Below are 27572 nucleotides of genomic sequence, written 5' to 3' on the forward strand. Positions count from 1 at the left end.
CAAAGACAACATCCTGGAAGAGGATAGAGGGGCAAAGCCAGAAGTCCCTTGAAGGTTATCCTGTCATGCTCCTGCCTCCAAACTCATCGGTGCCTCAAGCCTTTCAGACAATTTAGGATTGGGGCTAGTGATGGCTGTGCTCACATTGCAAGATTTTCCTGGGTACACTACCTTCTGTCTCTTTTTCTCTTGTCACCTTCTTCCCTTCCCTGGCCAGCCAGAAGAGGGGCTATGAGAGCCCCCCAGAAGAGGATAGATAGAAAGGGTATATGGGGGTACTCACCAGGAAGACTGAAGGCTCCATCCCCAGTAAATAGCAGTTAGCAGTAAAAGCCACTGGATGCCCATGGCTCTGCCCATGTTGATGGTCCTGGAAAGCACGGATAAGGAGTCTCAGCTTGAACAGGGGAACAGACAGCAGCTCCAAGACAGTGAGGCACTGCTGGCACTGGTGCCATCTCTCATCTGCCTGCTGAGTTACCACCCCACCCCCAGCTGTCCAGACTCCTTCCCAGCTGGCCCCAGGGGGGGCTTTACGGGGCTGGAACCAATGCAGACCAGAGGGGGATAGAGGGTGGATTTTCTCATTAGTTGCAATCAGTGGGCCTCTGGGGACTCCCATTCCAACTGGTGAATATCCCTAAGGCCCCTAACTGTTAGCCTTTGTTGAACAGCTGGACAGAACTCTCAGCCTTCCAGGCTTCTCCCCAACCCAACCCAAGGGAATCTGAGTCTCAGGGACGTGGATGATCTTACTGGTCTCCCAACTCTTGAGCTAAAAGTTGGCCATTTGATTTTAGAGCTGGAGAGCAATCTCACCCTCGCCCCACTGCACAGGTGGGAAAAATAAGGCCCAGTGACTTACCCAAGGATGAGAATCCAGTCCTCCAAGGCAGTTCTTCCTATTGCCCATGACTTCCACAGCTCTCTCAGACTCTCTGCATTACCCAGCTCAGGAATTTGCTGTGGCTGTCAATGGTCTTTAGTGCGAAGGTCCCAAGACCTCACAGGTCCTAGGTTCCCCACTAGACCTCATTCACTGGACCCACAGACTCCTCCTGCTATCTTCCAGCAAGTTCCAGTGCCCCTCTCCTCCGAAAAGCCTACCAGGACCCATGCTTTGCCAGTCACTCTCCATTGCCCCAGGATAAAACTGCTTGTATTTGCACGACTTGATCAATGGTGACCTCAACAGACTAGGGCTCCCCAGAATAAGGACCAGTCTTCTCTACCTTCAGAGAGGGAGGGTAGGGCTGTCTCCATCAGACCAGGCTCCTAACCATGAGGACCAAATTCCCACCCACTGCCACCCCCCCAACCAAAAAAAAAAAATTAGAACAGTAAGGGCAGAGATTATATCCCTACCATTAAGTCACACATTTTCAGGGTGCAGATTCTCTCTCCCATTAGATTAGAAGCTCTAGAGGGCTGTCAGTAACTCTCCCACCAGACAAACAGGCTTTTGGCAAGAATTGCCCCAAGGGGTTTGTAGAGTCACCATTCAGACATATTGATCCCAACGCAAAATTTTATTGTCAATACACAGATGCCTGGCCCCACTGGCCTCACCTTTCTCCTCTTGGTGCTTAAGCCCACTTAGGCCCCATCTAGCTCTGGCCTAATGCAGAGGACCAGGGATGCCCATCCTTAGGACAAACCCTGGCTGCCTTAGCCAGCACCCCCGCTAGGTGCTCATCCTTGCTGTGGGGCTCCCTCTCTCATCCAGCATCCTTGTCCATCTGAATTCCTCTGAACCTGGGGCTCACAGGTACAAGCCCTGGACATGCCACCCCCTTCTCAGCCCCAGGCATCTGCCGAGGTGTAAGGGAGAGGATGGGCTCAGACCAGGCTGTGCCAAGTCACACTAGAGGTGCAGGAAGATGCAGCAGCTGGGTGTGTGTGCGCAGGTCCCTTGGCTCCCGTCCTGCCTCTCAGCGGCTGGCCTTGTGTTTATTAAGGAGCAGGTTTGTGTTGGATTCCTGAACCTGCAAACCAAGGGGTTTTCTTGTCGATCCCTCACCTTCACATGGCAAACACTGCCTTGCTCCCCTCCCCTCCTGGCAGCTACCCTGCCAGGCCTCCCAGGGAAGTCCTTCATATGTCTGACTCTAGCTGCCTTAGTATCCACTCTGAGCTTGGGAGCCCAGGCTGTGGACATTCACAAGGCTCCAGGCCATTCTAGCCCAGTCAGGTGGTTTGGGAAGTGGAGAAAGGAAATTAAGTTATGTGGGTGTGTGCCTTTTTCTCCCTAAAAGCTTCCTCCCTCAGGAGGAGGCTGTGTGTGTGTGTGTGTGTGTGTGTAAAAAAAAAAAAAATATATATATATATATATTTTTTTTTTTTTAAGAATATATATATATATATATATATATATATATATTTTTTTTTTTTTAAGAGAGAGAGAAAGGGAGCACAAGCAGGGGTAGTGGGGCAGAGGGAGAGAGAGAATCTTAAGCAGGCTCTATGCTTATCCCAGAGCACAACACAGGGCTCAATCCCATAGCCCTGGGATCATGACCTGAGCCCAAATCAAGAGTCAGACCCTCAACTGACTGAGCCACCCAGGTGCCCCAAGAGGAGGCCATTCTTATGCACCCTGGAGAGAACCCAGGGGCCCTCTGCCCCCAGTGGGCCTAGGTATCTGCCACTAAGCAGAAACTGAGCTGGCTCAAGCCACCCTAGGAAGGGGTAGGTTTGAAGGCATTAGAAACATAAGTGGCTCCATGGGAGGAGCCTGAAGGGAGCCGGCAGAGGCTCTCTGAGGAGGAAAGGGTGGAACCTAACCGATCAGCTGTGGCTGAGGGAGTGCAGTCCGTGCACAGAAGTCTAGAAGGTAGACCTGTCTTGAAATTGACAGAAAGTTTGACTAATGGGGCAGAGGCTGAGCTGGGTGGGGTGGCTGGACGAGCACTTATTGGGTAGGAGAGGGAAGCTGCATGCACCTTATCCCTGTTGATGAGCGCAGTGATCAAGTCTTGCTGGCAAGTCATGTCGTGGATGTCCAGGGAGGACCCACTCGCCACCGACAGGCTCAGGGACACATGCTTGTGCATCAGCTCCTCCTCCTGCTCCTGGTTGAAGCGGATGGAGCGCACCTCCTCTACTATCCTGGGGGCAGAGGGGTGAGTACTTTCCGAGGGCTGAGGGAGTTTGGAGGGGAAGGAGAAAAAGGGGGGCAGACCCCACATCTCTTCCCTGGCATCCACCCCGCTTTGCCCTCCCCCCTCACTCCTATGGAGATCCAGCCAAAGTTGTGCGCTCACTTGGGATGGAAGAACAGGGAGGTCTGGGGATTCTAGCTCCTGCACCCACAGACCCCGGTCAAGTAGGGCTCCAGGGCCCGTGTTATAGAATGGTGATGGCCCCGAGGTCTGCGCTCAGCCCAGACTTCTGGGACTCGGGGTACCCCCAATACCCGGCCTACATGTTAAGCTCATCTCGGATCTCCTTGTACTGCATCAAGTTCTCCTGTATTGCCTCGAGCACCAGGTAAAAGTTGTCACAGGTGTTTTCCGAGAGGTTAGACAGGTTGCCCCCCGTAAGTGGTTCCTGGGGGAGGCCAGACATCTCCAAACGGGCGACCGCACAGTGCACCAGTGGCAGGTAGTTACTTCCATCCTCCTCCTCCTTGCCTGTCTGGGAAGAGGGAAACGGGGAAGGGACAGAGCTCAGCCGACACCCCTCCCCCAGTCCCTTCCTGCTTGGCTTTGGGGAGGATGAGTCTCCCAGGATACCAGGGTTCTAATGCCCTTCATTGAGCTCCAACAGATCTTAGCCTCCCTACGCTGTTGGTGGGAGGCTTCAGATGCATAAGCCCTTTCCCTACCTCTTTGAAAATTCTTAGCCCCTTTTCAAAATTTAGCACCCAGTTTCCCTCCTGATAAATCCTACCCGGCCAACTTCTAAAGCCCTGTCTACTCTGAAGTCATAGCCCACAGCCGTCAACATTGTGGAAGTACTCCACCCTCCACCCCCACCGACCTTTTGGAGGTTCTACCCCTGAATGAGTAGCACTGCAGCTAACATTTAATGAGTTGTATGTGTGTGCCAACTACTGTTCATTTATCTCCATAATTCTCATGATAGTCCTATGAGAAAAGAACTATTATTATTCCCATTTTGCAGAAGAAATTGAGGCTTAAATTGGTTATCTGCCCAAAGGTCACCCAGCCACTCAGTTTTGAGTTGCCATAGACATAAGGCATCTAGGGGGCGCCTGAGTGGCTCAGTCAGTTAAGTGTCAGCTCTGGTCATGATCTCATGGTTCATGGGTTCAGGTCCCACATTGAGCTCTGTGCTGGCAGTGTGGAGCCTGCTTGGGATCCTCTCTCTCTAGCTCTCTCTCTCTCTCTCTCTCTCTCTGCCCCTCCCCCGTTGTGCACGCGCATGCTCTCTCTCTCAAAATGAAAAAACTTTAAAAACCTAGGAAATCCATACCCCTCAGATGTCACTCAAGGTAGGGCATGCTGCCCCCAGGTCTCAGGCTTGACTTTCCCCAGGCCCTCGAGTGTGGAAGCATGTGCATGTGCGCTCACATACACACATACACACACATATGTGCACATATACACAGTCAAGTCAGTACATTCTGCGCCCTCCTCCCTTCTGCCCTCCCATCCCACTCACCTCACGGAAGGTTGTCTGATGCAGTTGTCCGTGCTCGCCTGCCTTCATCATTTGCTCCAGATTGGTGGTCACCACAACGACCAACAGGTTGATGCCAATGAAGGCACCGATGGTGATGAAGACGGCGAAGTAGACAGCACCCCCAATCTCCATTGTGTACTCTCTTGTCTCCATCCTGGAGATGGCAGACAGGGGCCCTTTGAGCCTCGATTTCCCCATCTAGGAAACGGGGACACTACCTCAAGGCCCACTGGGTCTTCTGCTACCTCACTGCTGTTGTGCTGATCGAATGCCTGTTCCTGACTGTCATAGCAGCTGCTCTTTGTTGAGCACACAGGGCCTCAAGCCAGCCCTCTAAGGTGGGGATGTGTCCATCGGCATTATCAAGTTTAATCTATTGGCTACACTCTTTATTCACGATTTTCTTATTTTAAAAAATAACTCAAGCTCATAATAGGAGAATTAGAAGGAAGATATATAGGAAAAAAACCCATCTACTATTAATACCTTGTTATGAATCTCCTATAAGATATTTTCCTAAAGAATAGGTCTTTCTTTCTCTCTTTCCATACACACACACACACACACACACACACACACACACACACACACGCACACACGCACGCGCGCGCATATAGAGATACTCTGTGCCAGGCTCTATGCTAAGAGATTTAAATAGATTTTCTCTGTTGATCCTTACAGCAATTCAGACACAGTTAATTACAATAATCCCCAATCAGCAGGTGAGGAAGCTGAGGCTCAGAAGAGAGATGAAGGAATTTGTCCAAGGTTGCATGGCTAGTGTGATGGAGCAAAGACTCAAAAGCCCAGCCTCCAGTATACCTTTATTTACACTCTATGATTTTCCCACTACCTACATCATAGTGGGTGGTGCCCACAGAAACCCTTTCCCAGCTGTGCTTCTAGTCTCACAAGAGATAAAAAGAAATCAGTCAGGAGGACCCACTTCCTAGAGTGCACTGGAAACAAATAGGGTAATGGAAAAGAACAGAACCTGGTGGCCATCTATGGCCCCAAATGGCCTTGGGCAGCAGGTGTAAGAAAGAATGAAATGAGGCTCTGAGTTCCCAGGAATCCAGGCAGCTTGGTGGGCTCAGATGTGGGCTGGGAGGCTGTCCTGAAACCACAGAGCTGCTCTCTTGCTCAAGACCTACCCAGTTGTTTAGCATGACAGGGGAAATGATGAACAGGCCTGCAGTAGGACTTTGAGCAGGTGGAATTTCAAGGGGAACAAGGCTTCAAGCAGGCCACAAACCCAGAGGCCCCAGTCTCAGAGGTCTCCCTTCCCCCAGTTTGAAGTTCCAGGCACCCCCCTCCTGCTGGGCACACCCTCATCCCAAGCTCTGGACCACCCACTCCCACTGCCTCGCCCCACTGGGTTGGGGGCCCGGAAGCCCCACAGACACTCACTGAAAGTCCCTGTAGATGTCCACCCAGCCATCTTGGGTGATGCAGATGAAAAGGGTGTACAGGGCAACCTGCATGTTCTGGAAATGCATGGGCACAAACGCACCAAAGAGAGTGACCCCGAACACGGAGAACACCTGCCAGAGAAACCAGAGAAGATGCCTGGACTTCACCCAGGGACCTTGGGGACAGGACATGCACATGCCATGCAAATGAACACCGCCAAGGGAATGACAGGGATTCAGGCCCATAGGCCTCTCCTCTTCTTCCAGACACCCCTGTATCCCCAGTGACCCAGGGGCCCTGCTCAGGGAAGGGGAGGATTGAGGGCAAGGGAGGGCACTGACCAGCATGAAGAAGAGGATGAGGGTCATGATATTGGCCATGTCAGGCACCGACTGCAGGATGACACGGATGATCCGGGCCAGAGGCTCCACCGCCATGCACACGTGCACCAGACGAAGCGCCCTGTGGCACAGCCTCTCAGGGGTGCCCCCTGGCCCCTCCCAGGCCCCTCCTCCCCCCCGCCCCCTGACCTGCCCAGACAGGCAGAACTGATCCCCACCTCATCTCCTTCCCGGGGTCCAGACAGTTCCCCTTCTTCTCCCGAGTTCCCAGCTCACCTGAGGGTATAGGTGATGGAAATGGAACTGAGTTCATTAATGAAGAACCCCAGGAGCAAGATAAAGATGATCAGGAAGTTGAGGATGTTCCAGCCGTCCTGGGGGAGTTGGGGGGCCAGCCCCAGTGGGGTCTATCAGGCCCAGCCTGTGGGGACATCCTGGGCCTGCCCTCCCACTGCCCCAAGATTGGGAGGCTCAGTGTTCCTCTCAGAGCAGGGCCAGTCATCTGCCACCCACTGCTGTTACTTATCTGCATTCCCCAAACGTGCCACAAAACACACAGGCACTCCCTGTCTCGTACATGTGTCCACGGCCAAGTGCAGTCTCAGAGACACACAGTGGAGACTCTCACGTATACACAGCTAGTTCCTAAGCTGAGCAGCCACCTGGGCTAGCGCACTGCTGAAAATGGCCTTGCCCTACGGTTAGGTGACAGGAGAGCGTTCGGATGCTCCAGGCTTTGTGTGGCTCACACTATAATTAATAATACAATAAAAGTAAATACTAATAAAAACATTCAAGAACACTACTTCAGTAGCCAGTTCAGAAGTACACTAGCCCTCACTGTACGAGAGAGAGAGACAGAGACAGGGAGAGAAAGAGAGACAGGAAATTTTTACAAGCCCTCTGTCCAGTAAGGCACAAAGTTACATAGGGGTGGGGACTGAGGAAGGAGCCTCATGTATGAAAAGTTCAAGCACAGCCACGAAAGGGGGAATTTATCTAACAAACAGTGGATACATTTATGTTTCAGCCAGTGATCCCACTACTCAAATCTGACCCACGGAAACTCTGGTTCAAGTACAAAATGACACCTGTGTAAGGTTGAAAACAACTAAAGTGTCCAGCAATGAGACACCGATTGAATAAACCACGGAGCATTTATTCAATGGAGTGCTGTGTAGCAAAAAAGACAAATGGGAAATATCTCCATGTACTGATACAGAAAGGTTGCCAGGATCCATTAAGTGACAAAAGCAAAGTGCGAGGGAAGGGAGGAGGGAGGCAAAGGCAAAGGAAGGGAGGGAGAGGAGGAATGGAGGACAAAGGCAAAGGAAAACTAAAGTATACACATATTAGCTTATGATCGCAAAATACACACTGATAGGCTATAAATCTAAAAAGATTACCTGGGGTGGAGGGGAAGAGATGAAGGGAGGGAGTGGAAGGAAGAATTCTCTGTGTACCTTTCAAAGTTTTTTTTGTTTTGTTTTGTTTTTTTTTTGTTTGTTTTTTTTTTTTTATTTTTGGGACAGAGAGAGACAGAGCATGAACGGGGGAGGGGCAGAGAGAGAGGGAGACACAGAATCGGAAACAGGCTCCAGGCTCCGAGCCATCAGCCCAGAGCCTGACGCGGGGCTCGAACTCACGGACCGCGAGATCGTGACCTGGCTGAAGTCGGACGCTTAACCGACTGCGCCACCCAGGCGCCCCTCTGTGTACCTTTCAATATAGTTTTCGACCAATCTATATCTGCATTAAATATTCAAAAAGAAAACTTTTTCTTTTTTTTTTTTTTTAACGTTTTATTTATTTTTGAGACAGGGAGAGACAGAGCATGAACAGGGGAGGGTCAGAGAGAGGGAGACACAGAATCTGAAACAGGTTCCAGGCTCTGAGCTGTCAGCACAGAGCCCGACGCGGGGCTGGAACTCACGGACTGCGAGATCATGACCTGAGCCGAAGTCGGCCGCCCAACCAACTGGGAGCCACCCAGGCACCCCAAGAAAACTTTTTCTAATGGGAAAAAAAAGTTCTTAAACGTATCAGGTAGAACAGTGAACACAAGCCCTCCTGGAATCCCACATTCGGCGTGCCTGTGCCTACACGTACATCAGGAGACGCAAGTCAGCCTGGCCACAGATCCAGCGCTCTAACCAGCCAGTATTAAGCTCCTACTATACGCCAGACCCTGCACCGGATCCTGAGGATACAAGGAGATTTCTGCCCTGCAGGGCACACAATTTCCAGGAAGACAGACTGACAGTAAATTGAAACTCCATGTGAGAGAGATTGTCAGGGAGACACAGTAACACCTAACCTGGCCTGGGAGAGGCGGGAGGACTTCCTGGAAGAGAAGATCTCTGAAAGAGTCTGAAGCTGTAAGCAGGAGTAGAGCAAATGAATAAAGTGGCAGGGAGCTTTCATAGACGAGAGGTCAGCTTGGACAAAGGCATGGAGGCGAGAAGCAGCGGTGTGTGCGGATGCGTGAGGGTGCGTGTGCATGCGTGTGCGGATGCGTGCGTGTGCAGGTGCGTGTGGGTATGCGCTGGGGAGTGCAGCTGCAAGCAGTCTGGTAGCCGGAACTTCAAGGGCAAGGCAGGGAAAGATGAGGCTGCAGAAATAAGCAAGGGCCACATCGTGGAAGGCCTTAAGCACTATAAAGCCTTTCGACCTGATCTATAAACAACAGGGAGCCAGGGCAGGATTTTAAGGATACTTTGGCCTGTGCCTTGGGGAGATTACTTTGATGGGGGTGGGGTGGGGGGGGGGTGGGGAGGGGTATCCTGGAGGCTAAAGCAACATCCTAGTGGGAGAAGACCAGGCAAGAGCTAGAGAGGGGTAGCAAAGAGGCAGAAGTGGCAAGACATTTGAGAAATCGTTAGGCGGTGAAACTGATTAATAGGCTGTGGGGGTAAGGAGGAAAAAGGAATCCACAAGAGTAGAAGAAAAGGAAGAGCTGGGGACAAAACTTTGGGGATTCCTACATGGTGGGGTCATGTTTTGAGATATTAATTTACAGGCTTTCCACTTTCCTGCATTTCCTCTTTCCTTCCCCCAGCCTCCCCCCTCCACAACAGCCAGGGGGGTGAGGGAGAAGGAGGCAGAAACAATCTCTAACAAACCCTGGTTTTCACCCTGGCCCCTGATGAAAGTTAGGGTTTAGGACATGAGTTCTCAGCCAGGGATGATTTTGCCCTCCAAGGGACATTTGGCAATGTCTGGGGACATTCTTGGTTGTCACAACTAGGAAGGTGCTAAGTGGCATCTAGTGGGGAGAGGCCAGGAATGCTTCAGAACACTCTCCAGTGCACAGGACAGCCCCCACAACAAAGGATCATCCAGGCCAAAAGGTCTATAGTGCTGAGGTTGAGAACCCTGGGTTTAAGGGATAAGCAGAGTGACTGGGAGGAGCACAAGATTCTCAGGCTTGCTTCAGTTCCCTTGTCCTAGTGAGAGCCTGGGGGTTAACCTTGAAAGTGCAGGCCCCCTGGGGTGCCTGGTTGCTCAGCCCATAGAGGGTGTGACTTGGGATCTCAGGGTCCTTTGTTGAGTTCAAGCCCCACACTGGGCGTGGAGCTTACTTAAACAAAAATTAAAAAAATTAAAGAAGCATTGCTAAGAAAGTGCAGACCCCCTACTGCTGCTGAAAAAAAAAAAAATCTCAAGAAGATACAAAGGAAGAAATGTTTTCTCTTATGGAACAGATGTCTGCCTGCCTCCAGGGCTAATTCTGATAAAGTGGACCATTGAAATGTTCACACAAAGCACCGTACCTACTCCCCTCCCCTCGAGTGAGGAAACACTAAGGGTGTGCACCATGCCTTCGATTTTCTGTTAATGAACATCCTTGCAAATGTTATTTGCACAAAGCAGTCTTTAAGACGCCCAGACTTCAGCAATGTTGTTCTGGGTTCAACTACACCGTGTTCTGTGAACCTCTGACCCCTGGAAAGCTTAGAATTCTAACTGGTTGTCCTGGTAATGGTATTAAAAAAATTTTTTTTAATGTTTATTTATTTTGAGAGAGAGAGAGAAAGAGAGAGAGACAGACTGTGAGCGGGGGAGGTGCAGAGAGAGAGGGAGACACAGAATCCAAAGCAGGCTCCAGGCTCTGAGCTGGCAGCACAGAGCCTGACTCGGGGCTCAAACCCACAAACCGTGAGATCATGACCTGAGCCGTGAGATCATGACCTGAGCCAAAGTCGGCCGCTCAAATGACAGTCACCCAGGCGCCCCCTGGTAACTGTATTTAAATGATACTTCCTTTTTTTGAAAGGTATAAAGACTTGATAGTCTTGTTGTTTTCTTAATATTTTATTTTAGGGGTGCCTGGGTGGCTCAGTTGGTTAAGCAGCTGACTTTGGCTCAGGTCATGATCTCGTGGTTCATGACTCGAGCCCCATGTTGGGCTCTGTGCTGATCGCAGGAGCCTGCTTTGGATTTTGTGTCGCCCTCTCTCTCTGCCCCTCCCCTACTCATGCTCTGTCTCTGTCTCTCTCAGAAATAAACATTAAAAAAACTGTTTTATATGCTTGAAAAAAAAAGATTTTATTTTAAGTAGTCTCTATACCCAACATGGGCTTGAACTCACAACCCTGAGATCAAGGGTTGCATGGTCCACTGAGTGAGCCAGCCAGGCGCCCCTAATAGGTTTTCTTAAAGCCTCTTCTCAAACATGGCCAAAGGCAAAATAAATCCCTGGACTTCAGAAATGACTTGACCATAGGGGTTTGCACAAGTGCTCACAGAGGAGGGGCAAAGAGAGAGGGGTAGAGAGAGAATCCCAAGCAGGCTCCATGTGGTCAGCTTAAAGCCCAATGAGGGGTTCGACCTGGGGCTCAAACTCACGAACCATGAGATCATGACCTGAGCCAAAATCAAGAGTCAGACACTTAACTGACTGAGCCACCCAGGTGCCCCAGTACAAATTACTTTCTGCTGCATCACAGACATCTCAGAAGTGGTTGGTCTCTCTCTCCACACAACACACACACCCACCCACCCACCCACACACACACAGACCCTCGGCTCGTAGGACCAGAAGCCCAGGGGTGGGGTGCAGTCCCTAAGGAGTTGGGGTGATGGCAGAAAGGACCCAGGATCTCACCTTCCAGAAAATCCAGAAGCCATTTAACCAGCCGAGGAGGACCTCACAGATAAGGATGGTCAGCACAATGTCATCTATGGTAGAGAACAACTCATAGTGTTTCTATATGAAAGACAGAGAAAAAGAGAGCGGCAGAGAGGTCAGTGGCACAGAGCCTGGGCAAGGCTGGGCAGGGCGGCATCTGTCGGGGGAAGGGCAGGCCCGTACTCCTGCTGCTCTTCATCAGCAACTTTGCAGCTGCCTTTAGTACACATTGTCCATGTACATGCCAGGCACCGTGCTAAGGCCCCACATGTGTCATTCATGTCAGCATCACCATCGTCCTCCAAAGTGGGCTTTATTCCCGTCTCACAGATGAGGAATCAGAGAGGTGCCTGAGGCCACAGAGTTCGCAATAAAGACTGTTGTCTGACTATAGGGGCGCCTGGGTGGCTCAGTCGGCTGGGCGTCCGACTTTAGCTCAGGTCATGATCTCGCGGTCCGTGAGTTCGAGCCCCGCGTCAGGCTCTGTGCGGACAGCTCAGAGCCTGGAGCCTGCTTCCGATTCTGTGTCTCCCTCTCTCTGGCCCTCCCCCACTCACACTCTGTCTCACTCTCTCTCTCAAACATAAGTAAACATTAAAAAAAAATTAAGAAAAAAAAAAGACTGTTGTCTGACTATAAACCTTTGCTCCTAACCTCTGGAGCAGGGGTACTTGAGAAAGGGAGGTGGCTGAGAGGCAGAACAGGCTCCAGGATTGGAAGGAAAGGCCCTGGCCGCTGAGACAGAGGGCACCAAGCCTCATCCTTCCTTCTCTGGTTGTCCCAGCGACTCCTGCTGCTTTGTCTCCCAAATCTCCCAGACAAGGCCTGACCGACTTCCTGCATATGCCACCCCCCGCCCCCCCCACCCCGCCGCCGGCCTACTCACGGGTCCAGTTCCCTGGGTGGATGGACTCATGGATGGATGACCATGACCTTGAATTCTGTTTAAAATCCAACTCACTGGGGCGCCTGGGTGGCTCAGTCAGTTAAGCATCCAACTCTTGATTTCGGCTCGGGTCATGACCTCCCAGTTCGTGGGACTGAACCCCACATTGGGCTTGGCACTGACAGCATGGAGCCTGCTTGGGAATCTCTCTCTCCCACTCTCCCTGCCCCACTCCAGCTCTCTCTCAGTCTCTCTCAACATAAATAAATAAACATTAAAAAAAAAAAATCCAACTCACTTTCCCCCAATCTCCCATGAAGCTGTAACCCTACTATAGTTTGTGACCCTGTTAACAGCTCCCAGCCTCCAACTCCACCCTGGCAGTTACCAAAGTCCCTTGGACTCCTCTCTTTCTCCACTTCCATGGCCAACAGACTCAGTGCCTCAAGGTTCACTACCACACGCAGAGGCCTCCTGGTACCCACAACCTTGCCATCACCCATATCCACCGGCCAATGAGAGGCTGGGCAGAGTTTCTTAAACCCGGATGGGAGATTAAGGTTTTGGGCTCCCTGCCTGTTCCAAATTCCCTAAGGGTGTCATGGGCCAGGGATGTCGGTCTATAACAAGGAAGAGCTTTCTGTCCCCTCAGCTCCACCCCGCTGACTCCCGGAGGCAATAAACTCTCTGCACTATTTGCTGCAAGAGCTTCCTAAATACTCCATCCGCCTTCTCCAAGTCATGAGCATCCATGGCTAAATCAGAGTTGCTTCCTCCACCCACAAGCCTGCTATGGCTCCTAATGGCATAGGGACAAGGTTCAAAACCAGTCTGGTATTCACAGGCCATGACTTTCATGGACACATATCCTACACCAGAGGTTTTAGCTAGCATTTTTTGACTGGGACCTATAGTAAGAGGTGAATTTTGTATTTCACATCCTCCCTCTTTCCCCCTCCCTCACTCTCTCTCGCGTGCACACACGTACAATTTCTATTTCATTCTTTTTCATTCTACTTCATTCTGTATCAGAATGCTGGTATCTGCAGTCTGAACTGATTTCACGATCCGTTGAGGGGTTGAAGCTGCCTTGTAGTTCTACTCGTGCTGCAATCTTGGCTGTTGGGTGTCTGCCTCCACCGCATGGGAGGCAGCTCCTGTCAAGGCCACAGGAACTAAATCCAAGGGATGCTCCATGATCCTTCCCTGGCCTCCTCTCTTGCCATTTCTGGCCCCAGACCAGACAGCACACTCTCCTGGGTCCTCCCCACTCTACTGGTCACTCCTCCTCAGTCTCCTTTCATGCACCTCCTCCATTCTCTGTCGTTCAGTTGGAGACTCTCCTCAGAGCTCTGTCCTGGCGTTCTTCCCTTCTCACTGGATATGCTCTTCCCAGGTGACCTCGTGTACTCCTTTAGCTTCTGGCAACCATCCACCCAGACGCTGGCAGCCCTCACGTTGGAGTCTCCACCCCCCGAGCTCTCAGCAGGATCTCAGAGTTGAGCTCTAACCTCTCACTAGACATCTCTATGTGGATATTGCATGGGCGCCTCAAATGCTACTCAATTCAAAGTGACCTCGGCATTCTCCCCAAACCTACTCATTGTCCTATGTCCCCACGTCCCAACAAACAGCACCGTCCCCACACAGTTACTCAAGCCAGAAGTGTAACTTCTTGCTCTCTCCTTCCCTACACGTGTGAGATGATGATGTATGTTAAAAAAGGTGGCACACATAGGAAGTGCTTATGAAGTGTTTGCTATAAAGAAAAGCAGTCGGGAGGCCCATGGATTCAACTCCTAGAGAATTTCAAATGCACGTGACCTCTTTTACCAACGGCCATGGCCCTGGTCCAAGACCCACCATCTTTCACTAAACACCACAACACGGTCTTGCCAGACCATCTTGTCCCATTCTTGGCACCCTCCCTCCCGTGGTCCACACTGTAGCAGCCAGTGTACGTTTTCTGAAACACACGTCTGGTTATGTCACTTTCGCGCTTTAAACCCTTCCCTGACTTTCCAACGACATAGGATAGAGGCCATCCTCCTTAAGATAACTTAAAAACCCCGCACCATCTAGCTGTTGACCATCTCTCTGAAATCATCAGCCACCACGTTGGACATTTTTAAAACACTGACTTCAAATAGCATAATTCACGTATGTAGTATACGCCTTGTAAAGAAATTAAAACATGGATAAGACCAAAGTCATACTGGACTTCCAGACCGACACACAGAACTCGCTCACAAGCTGTTTTGCCCACCCTAAACACTCTTTCCCACCGCTCTTTCCCTGGCTAACTCCTACTCACTCTTCGTTCTCAGCGGAAGCATCCTTTTCTCCAGGAAGGCTTCCCTGACCCTACCGGGATGCTTACTCTGAGCTCCCATGTACTCTGACACTCAGGCATTTGTAATGACGTGCACGAGTCTGAGACAGGATTGGGTCTGCTATGATCATGCCCAGAACCCCAGCACAGAGTGACCCTCACTTTGTGACTATTTGTTTAAATGGGATACCCTTGGTGTGCCTGGGTGGCTCAGTCGGTTAAGCCTCCAACTTGGGCTCAGGTCATGATCTCACGGTTCATGGATTCGAGTCCCACATTGGGCTGTCAGTGCAGAGCCTGCTTGGGATTCTCTCTCTCTCTCCCTTGCCCTCTATGCCTCTCCCTCACTTGTGTTTTCTCTCTCTCTCAAAAATAAATAAACTTAAAAATGTGTGTGTGTATGTACATATATGTGTGTGTGTACACACACACACACACACACATAATGGGATACCCTTCCCAACCAGGCACCCATTTGTCTGCCTCTGCTCACACCATTTTTCTCCTGCCCTTCCTCTTTACAAATCCAATGCCTTCCTCAAATCTGGGCCCCCTCCACCACGAGGTCTTCCTTGATCTCTAGTTCCCTGGAACGTCAGAGCTGACAGGCCCTTGAAGAACATTCAATCCAATCACCATGAACACATGAGGAGTCTGGGGCCCCGAGAGAAAAGTGCCTCACCCAGCCCTTGCCCCATTAGATCAGTGGGGGCAGAGGTCAGGCTGGAGTCCCACCTGGCCAAGGAAGGAGTTGGTGCGCAGAGCAATGGTGATGGCGTTGACCGCCAGCAGCAAGGCCAGCAGCAGCTGGAAGGCTGGGTGACGAAGCAGCTGCTTGATGTACATGCGAGTGATGAACTCCTGCATGTCCCAGGTATCCTGGGAGAGGGCGGGGGACCTTCCTTCAGGCAGGTGTCACGGTGGGAGGCCTCTGCCTGGACGTTTGTTCTCAGTGAATGGGGTCCTGGGTGGGGGGGCCACTCTAAGGGGAGAAGTTGCCTGAGAGGGGTCATGAAATGGGGGCATCAGTGTAGGGGTCACTACCTATACGGCCACTAAAAGCGGGTGACTGCTGGGGGATCTTTGTGGGGATCATTGGAAGGGAGACTTCTGGGGTCTCTGCTGGTGACTGTCATCATATAAGGGTTCCCGTAGGGAGCACTGCCTGGCGGTTACTAACATGCCATGAGGGGGCCAACACAGGGATCACTGTTGGGGAGGGTCCTCAGGGGGGTTGTTTAGAAAATAGAAGGGGGCAGACTTATTCTGATGGCCTGTTGCCCCCTGGGCACAGCTGCAGAAGGGTGACTGTGGGGTGGGGGTCGCTGCCGGCTGCAGCCCAGGACTCCTCCTTACCCTCACGCTAGTGATGTCTCTGCGGTTGATCAGTACTTGCTCCTCTGTCCGGGTGTAGGGCTCGTGAGTGGCCCTCTGTGAGGGTGAGGAGAAGGCCCATCAGTGCGGCCACTGCCCCTGGGGACCCAGTGCGGTGTCCTGTGCCCCACCCTACGCTGGTATGCCCAGCTTGGGTGGGCCGAGGCAGGGGCCACCTACCATGACGTTCAAAGGTTTGATATTGATGTCGGTCCACTGCTGCCACCAAGTCCTTCGGTTTTCCATCATAGCTGCTCCCACTTACCAAAGAAACTTCATTCCAAGTGGCCTTGCTCCCCCTCGTGGTGAGATCATAGAGGACTCTGTGACCTCCAGCTGTCTGCATTCCACCAAGGAATTCTGACTGTAAGAGAAGCTCCTCCCGCTGACTCCCCTTGGTCCCCAGGGAGGAAGCCAGGGACACTAAGGGGCTGCAGCAGTCAGAGGCTGATGGGAACAGGTCAGGTCTCTTGTGCAGCCTGGATGGAGAGACACAGGGGCATGTCCCTGCTCTGGGTCCAGGAGCTGGAGGTGAGACTTGGAGGAGAGAAGAGCAGTGTTTCGCCCAGAGGCCCTCCTCCCAGCAAACCTCAACCTGTGCTCCTCCCCGTGGGCTAAACCATCCACCGCCCCAGTCTCCAGGCCCGCCCACCCTGCCCTTCCATGCAAGATGGGTTTCTGTATCTAGAGTAAAAGGCTGGTTTCTGTTTCTCTTTGAGCCCCCGGGGATGGGGCAGGAGAGCACCCTCTGGTCTCCAAAGGGCTGGGGGAGAGATGGGCATGAGTGGAAGCCCTCACTAACACGGATCAGCAGCCCATCATCCTGGCAGGCATGGAGCTCCGGGAATAGGGCCCAGGCCAGTGTGAACGCATGGCAGACTAGTTACCAAGAGCATTCGTGCCCTTCTGACATCTTTCCAGCCCTGTCCCCTCTGGGGACAGATTCCTGGTTCTAATATGGAAGTCAAAGACACATGTGGATTCATTTTAGATAAACTGATTTTATTCTGTTGAAAGTGTCTCTTGTGTGAAATGAACACCTACACAGGCTGGCTTGGGGGAGGGAGAAGTGCACAGTCTTACGCCCCTGTAGGTCGGAGGGGGAGAGAGAATTCCTGAGCCCCGCTTCTCCTTAATTGGCAAGAGAGGATGGCACAGAGCTCACTTCACCTTAGCCCACTCTGAGGGACAGAGGAACAGAAATGGTGGACGCTGAGGCAAAGGGGGGCACCTTGGGGTGATACATGGACTAGCGCTACCTTCAACTTTGAATAGAACCCGGGGATGCTCTGTCCTGGGCATGTCAGAGGCTGCAGGCTGAGGTGGTCCTCAAGGCCACGGGTCAGGAGCCAGGGTACTAGCCAGGGTCAGAGGTCAGGAGGTCCGCGGTTGCTCTCTGGGGTCAGGGGGCAGAGATGGGACTGTTCCTCCGGTTCAGAGGGCAGGGGGTGGGAAGACTGTTCTCTGGAGTCAGAGATCAGGACTTGGGAGTGGCTTTCAGCCTGCACCAAGCCCCAGGCTCCCAGGCTCTCTGAGTAGAGCTCCTGGTTCTGCTCCTTCCACCGCCGGAACTTCTCTCCAGTCAGCTCAGGGTCGCCTAGCACTTCCTCCAAGGCCTGCAGCTCCTGCAGCTTTGCCTGTGAAGAGGGTGGGGGCTAAGGGGTCATGATCACCCAGGGAGAAGGGCAGAGCCCAAGCCCAGAGCTAACTCTGGAGTCCGGTGCTTAGAACCCAGCACCTGGCCCGGTCTAGCACTGATCGATCCTTAAATTGAGAGTCTGGCTCTGGGAACCTAGAACTTGGCCCAGCCCACAGCTGAGCCCAGAGCTCAAGGCCAGGAACCAGAGCCGAAAGCCCAGAGCCCAGTCCTTCACCACGCCCAGTGCCCTCCAGCTGACCTTGAGTGTGCTCTGTAGCGCGCGCACACGGTGCACTCGTTCATTGAGCTGGGGGTCTCGGTTGCGCCGCATAAAAGAGCTCCGCCATTGTTCATGAGTGAGAGGCTGTGGCTGGCCCAGGAGGGACACGCCACCCTGCCTCAGCCCCCACACCATTCCTTCCAGTGCCCCTTCACTGTTGTCTGTGGGAGGGGGGGGAGCAGATGAGGATGTGCCCATCCCAGCCCCCACCCCCCACCCCCACCCCCACCATCCATCCCAGCTCCCAGGCCCAGCACAGCACCTGTTGGTGGGCCAAAGGAAGTCCGTGGGCCACCCTGCATGGGGGTGGCTGCAGGTAATGTGTCTCCATGGAGTGGACTCCAAGCTCGGGCTTGGCTGGGCTGTGGGCAGGGTAGAAGGAGAGAAGGGTGGCATTCCGACCCCCATGGTCTGCCATTTGCCCCCTACCAGTCTCCTACTCACCGAGCCCGAGCGGGACCCAGCCTCATCGTCAGGATCTTCTGCTTCTGTCTCACTGTAGCAGTCTGGGGGGGAGGACAGGAGCAGTTGGGGAGCCCACTCAGCATCACAGGGTTTCGGGAGGCCAGGGAGTGGGCTAGAGCATTAGAGTTCCCAGCCCCCATTCCAGGAAAGACAGAGGCTCAGCTGAGACCTGGTGAGACACCCACCTTCCTCTCGGGGCAGGGAGGCCCGGCCTGGAGACTGGTACTTGGAAATGCAGGTGATGAGATGGCGGACCCACCTGTGGAGGGGCAAACGGGTCTCAGGGAGTTGCCATTTACTATATGTCTGGGCTTTTCACCTATATCGTCTTCTGATTTAATCTCCAGAGCACTTCTGAGAGGTAGGAACCCTTTTATTTTATTTCATTTTATTTCATCTCATTTCATTTCATTTCATTTCATTTCATTTCATTTCATTTCATTTCATTTATTTCATTTCATTTCACGCAGGCTCCATGCCCAGTGTGGAGCCCAACACGGGGCTTGAACTCGCGATCCTGAGATCAAGACCTGAGCTGAGATCAAAAGGCAGACACTTAACCAACTGAGCCACGCAGTCACCCAGTCCGGCCACGCAGGAACTTTTATTAACCCATTTTATAGATGATGGAACTGAGGCTCAGAGAAGTGAATGCCTTGACTAGCTACTATCTGAGAGCTGGGATTTGAATCCAGGTTTCCAAGCACCCAAGCACTCATGTGGAAGCTGGGAGGTCAGGGGGGTGGCACTCACATGCTCAGATCCTCCAGGGTATCAGCAGCAAAAATGAAGGGTTTGTACACGTCATGGGTGAGCTGGAACACACTGCCAGGGAGCACAGGGCCTGGGTCAGCCTGGCTGTGCCCATCCAGAACTGGACTGGGAATCCCAGCTACCTGCTGCCCCCGCTTCCCCGCTCTCCCTTTCTTGCCCGACCCCCCCAGCTTATCACAGTCCAGGACTTAACTACTTTTTCTTCTGATCCTGTCCACTTTCCAGACTGTAGTTGGAAACATTGATGAGGCCCTCAGCCTTCTCATCCTGGGGGGGAATCATAGCGTGAGGGTCAGCTTGAAGGCCCAACACCCTCGAGGCCCAGTCAGGTTCTTGGAGCGGGGGAGGGGAGAGGGTGTGTTCTGGGCTCTCCAACCACAAATCTCCCCTTGCCTAGAGCTCAGGGCAGGAATCTGGGGTGGGGGCAGGGTTATGACCAAGGGGCACCTTTGAGACAGCAAAGGGGAACCAAAGATATCCAGGCAAACAGCCAGAGAGAAAAGACTGCTTATACATTTGTTCTGTCGTTAGACACACACAAAGCTGCTTCATACCCCTGAGCTTTGCAAACGCTGCTCTCCGTTCCTGGTTTTTTCTCCTTTCCATCCAACTAACCCCCAGGCGTTGATTTCTCAGGGGGCCTTCTCCACTCTTCAGGCTGGACTGTCTACCTCTGCTGGGCTGCTCCCTATCCCTGGGCTTTTCCTTCATCACGGCCTGTGTCCCCTGAACTGTCCTTGAGTGTGTGTACATCCTCCCCCCGCCAGCCTAGAGGAGCAGGAACTGCCCAAGTCTTCCCTGTGTCCCTAGTACCCGGCTAAGAGCTGGGTACACGGTAGGCACCTGAATGTTTGTTGAATGAATAAACAGTTGAACAAATGGCCCATCACTAGGACAGACAGAGTAACAGAAGAGGAAGGAGAGGTGGGCAGAATAAACGTGATTCTTTCTGCACTGCCCGCGATACCTTTCCCAGACTGCTTTTCCACACACATTCACTCATTTCTCTCCAAAAAGCATCCTCGTTTTACAGATAGGGCTCGGGGGGCAGGGGGGGGTCTGCGGCCTGCCTGTGACCACAGATGGAGTGGATGGTGGAATAAGGACAAGAACCACGGCTCTGACTCACATGCTGACCTGTGTTGGGGTGGGGGGTGGTGCTCACCTGGGGCTGGCGGTACCAGTAGAGCGTGTGTCTCTTGAGCACGAACCAGCAGCGGCGCCAGCGCGGACCCATGAAGCCACCAGCCACCTTGCGCAGCAGGAGCCAGCCGTCACAGTCTGGCTGGCCCAGCTCCCGGCATGACACCCGCCGGCGACTCAGCCGCGTTGCCACACCTGCAGCACAGCACCGGCCTGGGGGATCAGGGACCGGCAAGGCATCCTGGACCCCCAAACCTGCTCCCCACTCCCCCACCAGCGTTCCCCGGTGATATGGCTGAACCCAGACTCTACGCCTGAAATGTTACAGGTGTCTCCCTGAGGTAGGGCTGGCTCTTCCCGTTTTATTTATTTATGTATTTATTTATTTTTGAGAGAGTGCAAGTGGGGGAGGGGCAGAGAGAGAAGGGACAGAGGATCTGAGGCGGGCTGTGCGCCGACAGCAGTGAGCCCGATGCGGGGCTCGAACTCACAAACCACGAGATCGTGACCTGAGCCGAAGTCGGCCACTCAACCGACTGAGCCACCCAGGCGCCCCCGACCCTTCCCATTTTAGAGACGAGGAGATGAAAAATCAGAGGATAAGCCATTGGCCCAAAGTCACAGAGCAGGTGAGAGGGCCAGGCTGGGAGCACAGGTCTGTCTGACCCCAGAAACAGCTGTTCAAGAGAAGCTGTGTGTGAAATGTGAGGGGTGGTCTTGCCAAGCACTGTAAACACTTCTAAGAGCTCATATCAGGGGACCTCCACCCAGTCAGGTACATCTTTTACCTTTTGACTTCTTCTGACGAGGGACAGGACTCTGAAAAGACCATAAGGGGTTAGAGAAGGATCTGGGGCCAGAGCCACACACCCCTCCTCGCTGAGCCCTCACCTTACCTTGTCAGGGTGCTCCTGGGGTTCCCGAGTCATTGCTACCCCTGCTGGGAGTGTGGCTGGGGGTGCAGGGAAAATGGGTAGGGATTCAGGGTCAAGGGAGGTAGAGTCTGTCAGGGAGGAAGGAGAGAGAGGAGGGCCCGTGAGCCTAGCCCCAGGCTGGGCAGTAGGGTGAGGGTGTTAGAGTCTGGGGATCAGAGCCAGGCATCCCACATGCCTTGCCTGGGGCATCTACCACCTGGTGGGAGTTTGAAACTACCTGTCCAGGCAGCGCTGGGTCCAGGACTTGGGTTTGAAGTCAGGTCGAAGGCAAAGACGTCTTCGGGTGGGGCCCTGGGGAGAGCAAGGGGAGATGAAAGGAGTGAGCCCGTGGCTCCCCCTCCTCCCCTTGCACCTGCAGCAGAGCCATTACCTGGGAGACTGTGGGGTGAGAGCCAGCGAGGAGATCGTCAGCTGTGGGGAGCCCAGGGCCCGAGGAGGGGTCTGGGGAACAACCAGAAATGGTGACAGAGCTGATGACGATGGGGGTCTGAAAGCAGTCTGTGGGCAGGGCTGAGGGACACTTACCTGTGGGGGGGTCTTTGGTACTGGGACCTTCTTCAGCACTAAGCTGACCCCGGCTGGCTCTCGAAGCAGCTCCCTCACCACGTTCTTATGGGGCCAGCCCACCTAGGGGACAGGGCAGGGGGAAGGACAGGGACTCTGGGATGATGGAGCTGGCCAGGAAGCTCTGGAGTAAGCCAACAGCCCTCGCCCTTGGCCTCCTGCCACTCCTCCTCCAGGAGGCCTCCATCAGCCCCTATACCTGGCCTCTGCCAAGGCTACTCTGACCTGTGGGAGCTGGCTCACTTCACGGGAGGCAGCTCCCACAGCCCTGGTCTCCCCAAGGGACCCTCCCCACCCACCAGCCCTGGGCTCTACTCAGTAGCCCCTTCACCTCCCGCCGTGTCCCTCTCTTCCTCACTCACCACCACCTGCTCGTTGACCTGGACAATCTCGTCTCCAGGCAGGATCTGCAGCCGGGAGTCCGCAGGGACCTGGTATGGGGGGTGGGGCTCATAGGGTGTGCTTTCCATGGGCCTGAAGCCGGCTCAGCTGGAGGGTAAGACGGCAGCTGAGAAGAGCGTGGGATTCTCACCTGAGTGCCCACGCGGGACACGAAGTGCAGGCAGTTACTGGTGGTGTGGATTTCCAGACCCTGCCAAAGCAGAGGCTGCAGTCACTGAGAGTATGAGGGAACTGGGATTCTTGGGTCGGGGGAATGGGGGAGAGAGCTGGCCCCAGGTTGGCACTGCCCACCTCGCTGTGAGACCTAGGGCCTGCCACTCCTCTCTGGGCCCCTGCCTCCTCGTCCAGTAAGGGCCAGAGGGAAGCTGGTCCCCTGACTAACGAAGTAGGAGATTCCCAGCAGCCCTCCTGAAGGGACAAGCAGGGATGGGGCAGGGACGGGGCAGGGACGGGGCAGGGACAGGGCAGGGCTGGAGGCTCCTGTTTTCCTAACTAGTCAAAGATTAAGGCAGAAAAGCCCATGTCCTTTCCCCAGTCCCCTAACCTGCCAGGTCTGTGTCCAGGGCTGGAATGTGTCACCTGAGACCATACCAGCTAAAGCCCCTCAAGACTGGAGAGAGTGCTGAATGACAGTGTGTCCCCGGGAAAGTTCTCTGGGCCTTTTTTAACAGCTGTACAGAAAAGGCCTTCCAGCCGTAACAGTACAGGCTTCTGTGGGATGCTATAGCCAAATCCGAGGGCCCGGACAAGGCCACCAAGGGGTCAGCGCTCACCAAAGGATCGTCCAGCTGCACACGCTCCAGCACAGCCGTCTGCTCTAGAAGCTCCTGGGGGCTGCAGCTCAGGATGGCATGGCAGATCTCTACCACGTGGCTGCACTGGGGGAGGGGGAGCAGGATGTCTAGCCTGAGCCCCCATCCCACTGCCACCCCTACTCCCCACTCAACCCCACACTCACAATGCTCAGGACTTTGCTCTCCTTCTCAGCTGCCGGACTGTTCTGGAAGCAGAGAGGACAGTTTTCTCTGAGTCAGGGGCACTGCCTTCTCAGAGGACAGGGTGGGCTTCCCCAAAGTCCCTCCCTGCGTCCTGCATGCTGGTCTCCTCCCAGAACTACGGGGCCTCAGAGCTTTGGCTCCAAGGTCTCGTCCCCTGATGCCAGGCCCCAGAAGTCACCACACATGCCCTCCCCCACCCCACCCTCTCCTGAGAGTCAAACTTTCTGAGCTGCCCCTGCCAGCTAGGAGACCCCAGGCCCCCACTGCCCCCTACCCAGCGGCCAGGCCTCTCTTCTTCCTGCCTCTGCCTCTTCCCAACCCCCACAGCCCATCCTGTGCTGATTCACAGGTTATAAAAAGCTCTAGCCTGACTTGGTCCCTACAAACTGGGCCAAGCCTGGCCCCTGGTTCTTCTACCTCCTGCAAGGCCTGGCCCAGCTCCGCGCACAACTCCCCAATCTTCTGGCAGGCCGAGAAGTCGTTTAAGTGAGAGAAGAGGTACCTGACGGGGGAAGTATGGAGCAGTGGTTAGGAGGCTGTGCTGACCGGTCAAGTCATGGAACCGCTCAGAGCCAACGACTCATTTGGGGATAGATAACGCTTACTCTGACGGTTTTGACGGGGGCAAAGAAGATGATGGATAAATCTAAAGAGCTTAGCACCAGACTTATTTGTCAAGTGCCTGATATGTCCCAAGCCCTGTTCCAGGAACATGATTACAGCAATAATGATATAACTTCAGCGGCTGTGAGGTGTCTGGAGCTCTAAGAACACCCAACAGGGAAGGCTTCCCAGAGGAGGTGACATTTGAACTGGGACCTGTGGGACAAGCAGCAGCACTGAAGAGTGGAGAAGCTCTCTATGCAGTGCTATGAATGAGTGGGAACCCAGGCATCCCGGTGCCCCTGCACTGACCAAATAACCTCTTTGCCCTGCTCCACAGTATCTGAACAAGAGCCAAGCTCTGTTCTTCTCTCCCACGCCCCGGAGGACGCCAGGGATGAGAAAGGTCCCTTCACCAGTCAGCCCAACCAGGGTCCTGGGAGGAGCCCGAGGTACCTGTTGAGCCAGAAGAGGAGGGCACGGGCCTCATGCACCAGTTCCACAGCCGCGCTAAGGACATCAGCAGGGGGCTCAGCACGGCCTTCCAGGTGGCCTCCGACTAAGCTCTGGAAGGCCTGGGTCACCTCCAGCAATCCCTCCGTCAGGCTCTGCAGATTCTCTGTCTGTCGCCCAGAGCTCTGCGCCAGAGTAAAGGCAGGTTATCTCCTGACAGTGGCCAGCCCCCCATCAGCAACCCCCCAGGTGGATGGAAGCTACAGCCAGTGTGGCCACCATTCACTCACCAAGGCCCGGAGCTGTTCCACCCCCTCCAGGATGAGCTCCTGGTGGCCCAGAGGCCATACGGTCAGAGCCTCAAGGCTTTGGGGACAGAGCTGGAGCAGGTACTTGCCAGGCAGCTCCCAGTCCTCAAAGCAATAGTCCTGCAGGGAGTCATCGAGGCCTGGAGGGAGAACAGGGGCCAGCATGGAGGGAGCCGGGAGTGCCAGGGCCTTTCGGGCCACTTTTTCACCCCCACAAAGCCCCTTTCCCTCCTATCTGTTCCTAGCATCAATCTGGGGACCCATTTCACAGAGGGAAACTCTGAGTTGCCCTCAGCTACTGAGTTGAGTAGAAGAGTAGAGGATAATGGCTCTCAAAGGGTCTCCAGAGCACCTGCAGTGACAGCCTCACTGGAGAACTTGTTAGAAATACACAAATTCTCGGGGCGCCTGGGTGGCTCAGTGGGTTAAGTGTCCGACTTTCGGTTTTGGCTCAGGTCAGGATCTTGCGTTTTGTGAATTCAAGCCCCGCATGGGGCTCGGCGCTGGCAGCACGGAGCCTGCTTGGGATCCCCTTTCCCCTCTCTCTCTGCCCCTCCTCCACCCGCAGTGTCCCTGTTTCTCTCAAAAACAAATAAATGAACTTAAAAACCCCCCACAAATTCTCAGCCCCACCCCCTGAACCAGAACTCCGAGTAGGCCCAGCATTTTGCATTTTAACCAAATCTCTAGGTGCTTTACTCAAGTCTGAGAACCGTGGGGATGGTGATAAGAGCACAAGACCTTGGAGTCAGGGAGACCTGAGGGCTAGTACGTGAGCAAGGAACTTAACTGCTCTATGCCTCAGTTTCCTCACCTGTGAAATGGCAATAATAAAAGCACCTACCTTCTAATCCTGTGGGTATTAAGTGACATGACTGAGATATGTCAAACACTTGGCCTATTCCCAGGTTCATGGTAGACAGTAACAGCCACCACAGTATTATCACCAGACTCTTTAGCCTGGTCTGCAAGGTCCTGTATGATCCGGGCACTAAGTCCCTGTAGTGTAACTCCTGAGATGCTTTTCTGCCTCAGGGTCCTGGCATGTCTTATTTCTTCTGCCCAGACTGTTCTAGCTCCCTCACTCCCCTTTTTAATTCAACTGCCTCCAGGAAGCCTTCCATGACTTCCCAGGGTAAGTCGGAGGGCTCTCCTGCTCCCTCTGCCCCGTGCCTCCACTAACACCTGCACTTGAGCATCACCTGCACTTGAGCATCGACCTCTCCCACTTGGTCACCCCCTCAGGCTCTGGGCCATAACTAACTGTTCATCTCTAACTCCAGCCCATGTCTGGCACAACGCGGGCCTAAAATAGGGAAAATGTCTATTGAAGGCTTATTATGTGCTGAGCGAAATGTTAAGGGCTTTACACATATTAACACAATCGGTTCTCACTGAACATAGGAGTTAAAGATTATTGTTATCCCCATTTTATAGGTGGGAAAATTGATAAAAATAGAGATTAAGTAGCTTGCTCACTCTTTGAAGGAATTCCTTCCATTCCAAGCCAGGCTCCATCATTGGGGAATGTGAGTGTCACTGACAGCTCTCCTTCATCCCCTTGTTTGACATTAAGAACACTGGACTAAGAGTTCATGGACCTGTTATTCCATGAGCAGCTCTTCTGCCATGTACAGTGACCCTGTTGTGCTGCCTTCCTCCCAAAAGGCTCCTACATTGAGCCACACATACGAGGCACCTGCCATGAATGTCTCGTTTTGTCTACTTCATGAGATCATTGTTGACTTTCTCATCATGTGGATAGAGAAACTGAGACCTCTGGTCACAGAGCTGGTGAGTGGAGGGGCGCGGCCTGGAACCCAGCCTGGGAGTCTGACTCCAGCCCCGAATCCCGCTTTTCAGGGGCTGGTGGCCCGGAGCCTGCCAGCAGCCTGCCAGCAGCGCACTCTGCTCCCATCAGGAGGGGGACTCCCCTCCCCTCTCCCAGCTGCACTCCTGGCCCGTTTCCCACCCACCGGGGCTCACTGCCTCTGGCCAGCATCTCCTCCCCTGAGGCCCCCAGGCTGGGGTTGTGCCAACCCCTTCGGTGTGACTGGGGCTTCTGCTTCTCTCACTGGGAGCCTCAAGGTGAGAAGGGAAAGGACAGGAGGACCGGCCATATTCCAAAGCCCGAGAAAGTCACTTCCTGGCTCAGTGCGTCAGTTTCCGCTTCTGGAAAATGGGTTTAATAACAGCTCACTGAGCCCTGGGGCGGAGGGGAGATGAAGGAGATTGAGTGGGCGTGGGCCACCCCCCTGTTTTCATTACACAACCACCGCCTCCCCACGGCCACCTTGGCAGCCCCTTGCGATGCTGGGGCGATGAGTGACCCCCTTCTGAGTTCTCGGAACCCCCGGGGTCATCTCGCCTATCCTGCCTAGCACAGTCCCGGGTGGGTAAAAGGCAGACACTCTATAAATTGTTGACTAACCGACAGACCTGGAATGTCCTTTTCCCCTTTCCTCTCCCCGTCCCCGGACCCCTCAGGCCCAACTCTGCCCAGGCCCCACCCACCTCTCAGCCAAGCTGCCACCTTCGCGGGGGTCCAGGTCGCCACTGGCTCCATGGCCGAGACCGGCCCGCTGGGATCCGCTCCCGCCCGGTCCCGCCCGCGCAGGAATTTCCGCTCCCGGAGTCTGGCCTGGGGAGAGGCGGGGGCCGGGGCGGGACTCTGGGCGGAGCCACCAGCTTACCTGGGCCCACGTGGACGGCCAGGTGAGGCGCGGCGACAGCCATTGGCCCCCCCGGCCTGTCCGCCTCCTGCCCCGCCCTTCAGGCGTCCTTAGGCAGCGGGGCCGCCGGACCCGGAGGCGGTGTCACTGGTGACTCAGGCGACTTTAGAGCGCGCCTGGGATCCCGCCCCAAGCTGGATTGTCCTTTCGGT

General features: G+C 53.9%; 2 protein-coding genes across 2 annotated transcripts; both read right to left on the bottom strand.

The window, feature by feature from the left end:
* Window positions 1-1510: 1510 nt before the first annotated feature.
* Window positions 1511-16961, bottom strand: CATSPER4 (cation channel sperm associated 4). The gene is made up of 11 exons (XM_019432514.2): window positions 16305-16961; window positions 16107-16181; window positions 15486-15629; window positions 11509-11610; window positions 6678-6775; window positions 6402-6522; window positions 6058-6191; window positions 4627-4801; window positions 3425-3636; window positions 2943-3108; window positions 1511-1985 (listed from the first exon to the last, which is right to left on the bottom strand). Exons 1-11 carry the CDS (start codon window positions 16371-16373, stop codon window positions 1932-1934), a joined length of 1350 nt encoding a protein of 449 aa, XP_019288059.2. The 5' UTR covers window positions 16374-16961; the 3' UTR covers window positions 1511-1931.
* A 144-nt stretch (window positions 16962-17105) lies between these two features.
* Window positions 17106-27333, bottom strand: CNKSR1 (connector enhancer of kinase suppressor of Ras 1). Its single transcript, XM_053898783.1, has 21 exons — window positions 27203-27333; window positions 24671-24828; window positions 24380-24565; window positions 23742-23822; window positions 23285-23326; window positions 23100-23204; window positions 22457-22516; window positions 22287-22355; window positions 21886-21987; window positions 21731-21801; window positions 21578-21651; window positions 21322-21428; window positions 21214-21244; window positions 20448-20620; window positions 19476-19549; window positions 19262-19333; window positions 18694-18767; window positions 18488-18549; window positions 18306-18405; window positions 18023-18204; window positions 17106-17761 (listed from the first exon to the last, which is right to left on the bottom strand). The coding sequence occupies exons 1-21, from the start codon at window positions 27252-27254 to the stop codon at window positions 17492-17494; spliced, it is 2145 nt and encodes a 714-aa protein (XP_053754758.1). The 5' UTR covers window positions 27255-27333; the 3' UTR covers window positions 17106-17491.
* Between the last annotated feature and the right edge of the window lie 239 nt (window positions 27334-27572).

The sequence above is a fragment of the Panthera pardus genome, unplaced genomic scaffold (genome assembly GCF_024362965.1).
Source record: "Panthera pardus isolate Hobbes unplaced genomic scaffold, ASM2436296v1 HiC_scaffold_11, whole genome shotgun sequence".
Classification (NCBI taxonomy): domain Eukaryota; kingdom Metazoa; phylum Chordata; class Mammalia; order Carnivora; family Felidae; genus Panthera; species Panthera pardus.